This window comes from Culicoides brevitarsis, chromosome 2 (genome assembly GCF_036172545.1).
Source record: "Culicoides brevitarsis isolate CSIRO-B50_1 chromosome 2, AGI_CSIRO_Cbre_v1, whole genome shotgun sequence".
Classification (NCBI taxonomy): domain Eukaryota; kingdom Metazoa; phylum Arthropoda; class Insecta; order Diptera; family Ceratopogonidae; genus Culicoides; species Culicoides brevitarsis.
In genome coordinates this window covers 3,261,936-3,267,935 of record NC_087086.1, presented here as the reverse complement: position 1 = coordinate 3,267,935, position 6,000 = coordinate 3,261,936, and the positions used below count along the sequence as shown (strand labels likewise).

The 6,000-nt window shown below is 24.9% G+C and overlaps 1 protein-coding gene across 1 annotated transcript in view; it reads right to left on the bottom strand.

The window, feature by feature from the left end:
• Window positions 1-2,375: 2,375 nt before the first annotated feature.
• The window catches only part of LOC134832647 (hemicentin-2-like), an 87,604-nt gene continuing 83,979 nt past the window's right edge, over window positions 2,376-6,000 (bottom strand). The window contains exon 18 of the mRNA XM_063846744.1: window positions 2,376-2,821. Coding sequence (XP_063702814.1) covers window positions 2,381-2,821 — 441 coding nt within the window. The 3' untranslated portion in view covers window positions 2,376-2,380. The remainder of the gene's footprint in view (window positions 2,822-6,000) is intronic.

Sequence of the window (6,000 nt, the reverse complement as noted above, 5' to 3'; positions counted from 1 at the left end):
GGAGAGGGTGGCTCAAAATGATAAATAGTTCGAATATTTAAGCCGGGCAACAATAATAATAATAAAAAAAACTGCAGTTAAAATTCATAATCCAATTGACAACAATTTATTATTCATTTGAATAAATAAAAACAATTCAATATTTGATGTTCATTGCGATGTGTGTCGCCGTCGTCGTCGTCGCGTGTGACAAACGCAAAAATATTCTACAACAATTTCATTTCTGTCATGTATGCATTTATTATTATTATTTTTGTGGATGCAGTTCGAATGATTAATGTTATAACCGTCTCTCTCTCCCGTAGCTGTTTTTCGAGAACATCGCACACAAACATTGTGCGCATTGCATTGCAAGTTTCTCTGTTTTTATAAATAATGTGATACATAAATATATATATTTAAAAAAAAAGTTTCTTGTTCCTATATAAAAATTTTGCTCTTTTTTATTTATTTACATTTCACGATTTTTATTTTATTTTTTTCTCATACGACGACGTTTCTCGTATTTTTATATCTGAATCATTAATTTTATTTACTTTTTTTTATATTTACTTTTCTGTGTATTATTTTATTGTTCTTTCTTCCTTCATTCATTTTAGCAACATTCAGACATGCGAATGGAGGAAAAATCATGCGGACATACATAAGGAAACAACAAACTTTACGATCACAGCAGTAAAAATTAATAATAAAGTGTAATTAATAAAAAATGAAATGTCTGAAATGAAAATGGACTGTCTTTCCGGGACAATGTGAAAGGTTAGATTATTGTTTTGGAACAATGTTGCGTGACGTATGGAGTTTAAAAATGTATAAAAATAAGGATTTTGTTGTAATCCATTTTTGTTGATGGAAAATTAAGAAAAAAAATATTAAAAATTGTAATAAAATATTTTTTTTTCAAATATAATAAATCATTCAGGATTTATTAATTATAAAAAAATTAAATTAATATTTGCTAATTAAAAAATTTTTAATTATTATTAAATTATTTTTTAATTTGAAGTTTTACATTAAGAAAGTATTTTTTTTTTTTTTTTTTTTTTAATTAAATAAATAAATAAAAAAAATATAATTATAAATAATTTTTTTAAATTTAAAAAGAATTTTTAACTCAAATTTTAATTTTTGATTTAATTAAATAATTTAAACTAATTATTATTTATTTTTCTTTTTTTTTAAAAATATTTTATTTTTAATTAAATATTTTATATAATTAAATAGTTTAAAATAATTATTAGTTTTTTTTTATTTTTTAAAATTTAATTTAAAATTGTTAAAAAATATTAAAAAATGTTAAATGTTAAAAATTATTATATTTTGTTTTTCATCATATTTTTTTGATTAATTTCTTTATAATTAAATTTATTTTTTAATAAATTTATTTATTTGTTTAAAAAAAATTATTTTAATTTTAAAATTTCTTAATTATAAAAAAGATCAAAATGAATTTTTTATAAAAATAATTAATTAAATTAAATATCAGTGTTTAAAAATAAAATATTTTTCAGAATTGAATGTAAAAAATAAATAAAAAAAAAAATATTTTTTTTTTATTTTCATAATTATTATTGTTCAATTGTAATTAAACATTACACAAAAACTTTAAAAGGCTTTCAACTCAACAACACTTTTATTTACCATTATGTTAAAAACTTACCTGAAACCTCATAAGCTAATATTAACTTACCATAATTGTTTAATTATTACCTTTTCAACATAAATAACAAAAAAAACTTTTTAAAATCATTTTTTCTAGAATTTTTATTAGTAATATTTTTTTTTTCACTTTAACTTTAATTCAATTAAATTTTTCTCATCATAACTTTTTCTTTCCCTTTCATTCATATTAATTTTTTTCCTTTTCACGTCTTAATTTTTAATTATTTAATTTTGTTTTTTTCATACTTTTTTATGCTTCTGCTGTGTCAAGAATAAAAATTCATTTAAATTTCCATCTTTATTTTTCTATTTTTTAAAAATTCTACCTATTTTTATTTAAATTTATTTATTTATTATGCTAGGTCTGTTGTTTCATTACATAATTTTTATTTTTATTTTAACAGTAAGTCTCACAGTGTTTTGTTTTTTTTTCTTTTCTTCTTCTTCATTATTTATAATTATTATTTATTTATAAATATTTATTAATTTATTTTTTTTTATTTTCTATGTACATTTATATAACATGTATTTTTTATTTAACTTCATTTTAAAATAGAGAAAAAAGAAAAATTTCCATTTTGCAATAAAGTGAGTAGTAACAACAATAATAAATATTATGAAAAGAACATCGATTGTAAAAAGTTAACTTTTTAATATAAAGAACGAAATAGTTAAAACACTTTTTGTATATTTACAGTTAAAAATTTGTCGGTTTTGTTTAAACACAGCTTTCGGGTACGCGAGTCGTCATGAGACGATCTTTAATCGCATTTATGTTAAGGTCTAGATCACTTCCGCCAACGGTAATATGCCCGCTCGTTGACATTCCGCCGCTTGGGCCGATCACACTGCCCCCTAACGTCGGATGATGATGATGATTTGAGGGAAGCGTCGCTGTAGATGATAGCGACATGGACATGAGCGAGGTAGCTGGCGACGAATTTGCAAGGGCATTCGTCGTCACAAGTGTCGTAAAGTCTTTCGACGTTGTCGCGATGGAATTAATTTGCCCATCAAGCGTTTGATACAGGAGATTTTTGTGTTGTACATGATGCAAATTATTACTATTATTTATGCTATTACTATTACTATAACTGTTCGTCATGGGAAGTGTCGAAACGTTGTTATAATACACTGACGACGAGTTCAATTGAAGTTTCTGCAAAGACAATAAAAAAAGGGAAAAGTTGATAATTGACTGTCCAATAACCATAAAGTTTGTTAACTCTTTTAAATGGGCGACGATTAGAAAATTTCTCTCTGGCAAATATAAATTGAGTAATTTGCGACAAATCAAACATTATAACCCCCTTTTATGATTATTGCCGATGCCATACGCCGCCAAATGACCAATACACCCATCAATTTCGACACACAATCGATTCCATTAACTCCTTCTGCCTTTTGTTTTAAATAATAAAACACTAAATTCGACTTTAACTATTCGAGTCATTAAAACGAGAGCACATTCACTCGGGTGTATGGAAAAGTCATAAAAATAGAAATAAAATTTAAAACTAAAACCATTTCCCTCTTTTCAACTTTAATGCATTTTATTACGACCGATAACTACGTCGTCGTCGTCGTTGCTGCTTCTGCTGCATTGAAGCTAAATTACAATGACTTTTATGGGCAGAGACAGCGTGTTCTGTTTGTATTTGCGGTAGTTTTCGTGGAAAGGAAACATCTTTAAAATACTTTTTTTCTTCTTTTTCTTCCTGTCCTGAAGCGAAATTCTACACATTTCGATTCACAGAGAAAACGAGAACTAAGCGACATAGAAAAACATTCAAGAAAATAATAAAATGAGAAAATAACGGGAAAATATAATTGGATCATTACTTTTTGAACATCAGTTTGTTTTTGCATATTATTTGCATGGAAATGCGGAAATTGCGTTTTCTTGGAATGAAAATGGAGTTATAGATTAGTTAAAATCAAATATTGGGAGCTTGGGAGATGAGAAATCAATAAGAGTCGCATTCACTCTTGATCTAAGAGACCTCAAGTGCTCTTGAAACTTAGACAATGAAAATTTTAAGTCCTACTTATGGTTTGAGGTTAATTGAAGAGTTATTGTGGTTAAATTTTCTTTGTTTAAATATTATAAAATTTATATTTTAATTAAAATACATTGAAATATCTTTTCATTGAGATTTTATCTGAAATTGAATTTTAAAAAATAAATTGAAAATATTTATGAATAAGAATATCATTTTGTGATGAAATTGACCATCAAGTAGTAAAAATTGAACTTTTCAAAGATTTAAATATAATAACCTCAAAAATATAAAAGAAATAAAATTAAAATAAAAAAAAAACAAAAAAAAAATATTTTTAATTCATAAAATTTTAATTTTAAGTTGAATTAATTATTATTTTTTTTTAATTTTATTTTATTTTTAGTCTAAAATTTTTTAAAATAATCGTTTAAGATTTGATTAAAAATTCAAGTAGATAAAAAAATTTTCAGAGATCAAAATTTTTAATTCATGGATTTTGACACAAGAGGGCAGTTTAATAATTTATATGAAAAAACTTTATTATTTATGATTATTTTTTGAAAAAAATTTCATCTTAAATTCTATTTAAATTTTTAGTTTAATTAATTAATTTAAATTAATTATTTTTTAATTTAATTTTTATTTTATTAATTTCTTTTAAATTTAATTTTTAATTCGAAATAATTAATATTTATTTCATTTTTTTATAATTATTTTTTTTAATTTTTTAAAATAAAATATTTTTTAATTCAAATTTTAATTTTTAATTTTTTTTATATATTTTTTTAATTTTAATTTAAAATTTTAAAAAAATCATTAAAAAATTTGATTAAAAAATTAATATTAAAAATTATATGAGATCTAAATTTTTAGTTCATGGATTCTACCACAAGAGGGCAGAATTTTCACTTTTATACATGAAGTTAAGTATCTTAAACTTTGATTTTAATTAATTTTTTAATTGATTTATTGTTTTTTAGACTTTTTTTCACAGGATTAAATGAAGCTAAGTGATAAATTCATCCCATATGGTAAGTTTTTATTTCCTGAAAAAATCTCAAAGAAATTAATTAATCCAAACCAAGCAATTTTGAATCAAACTGAATTTACGAATCTTTGAAAAATTCTAAACTTTCTCATAAAATCACAGAATTATTTAAAAGCGAATTTTTCTTCTGCAATAGCAATAAGAAAAGTACAAGCAATTTCCTTGCCCTACATATCTGTATAATTTCCGAAGATTTATTTTAAAACAAGGATTAAATACAAAACAAAGTAAAAGCTGGAAATATCACAAGCAACTACGATGTCTTAGAAGACATTGATAACAAGGAATAAGGCTCATTCATTTATTGTGGTAATGCCATTAGTGCACTTTCTCCTTTTATGCAGCAGCACAGAAAGTCGAGCGAAAACGAACCGAGAGAGAGAGAAAGAGAAAATGTAATCCCTAAATGCATTTTATCACTGAATGAATTTTATTTAGTTTTATGTTTAAGCATTTTGCCAGTGACGTCCAATGTTCTCCATTTCTTCTTCTCTACTCGACATAAAAGCTCCTGATCTTATAAAAACCAAGTATCAAGTGAACCAACACACACAGAGAGAAATTGTGAGGCAAACAAGGAAGATTATTATCCTTAAAACCGAATGAGTGAACATGGAATGGCATATTATTATTATTATTATGAGAATGTTGTGTACTAAAGGCAACACAGCAGTGAAGTAATGCGATGCATCTGGTGCCTTGTTATTGGCTGCAGGCATTTTCAATCTAATAATACGAGTGTGGCATACATTTCGCATGAATGCTCCATTAGAAGAAGAATAGACAAAGTGACATTGTGTTCGAGAGAGAGAATTTTCGAGCTAATCGACCTAATGCAGCTTTCGCTCGAAGGAATGAAGAATTTCGCAATGCAAAAAATTCTCCCATTATCCCTTCGATCAGATCGCAATTTATGAATAATTCGGTTTGATTATCTGTACTTTGCTTCACTTAACATCGCACTCAACCAAAATGTAAAAATAAAAAGTAACATCTGTTAATCCAATTCCATTACGAAAATTTTAATCAACATTTTTTTTTGCTCTGCCATGAAAAAATTCCAACCACAATATTTTCTGTGTGTGGGAGCGAAACCGACAATCGACCATATTTGACTGAAAAGGCAAAGATAACCGCCATGCAAAAAATGTCTGATTTATCAGATCCCTTTGCATCTTGCCAATCAATAGACATTCAAATAATTTTTATCAAAAAAAAAAAGGAAAAAAAAAGTTATGGACATCTGTTTGCTTGGATGCCTGCTTGCTTGCTACTTTCCCGATATCA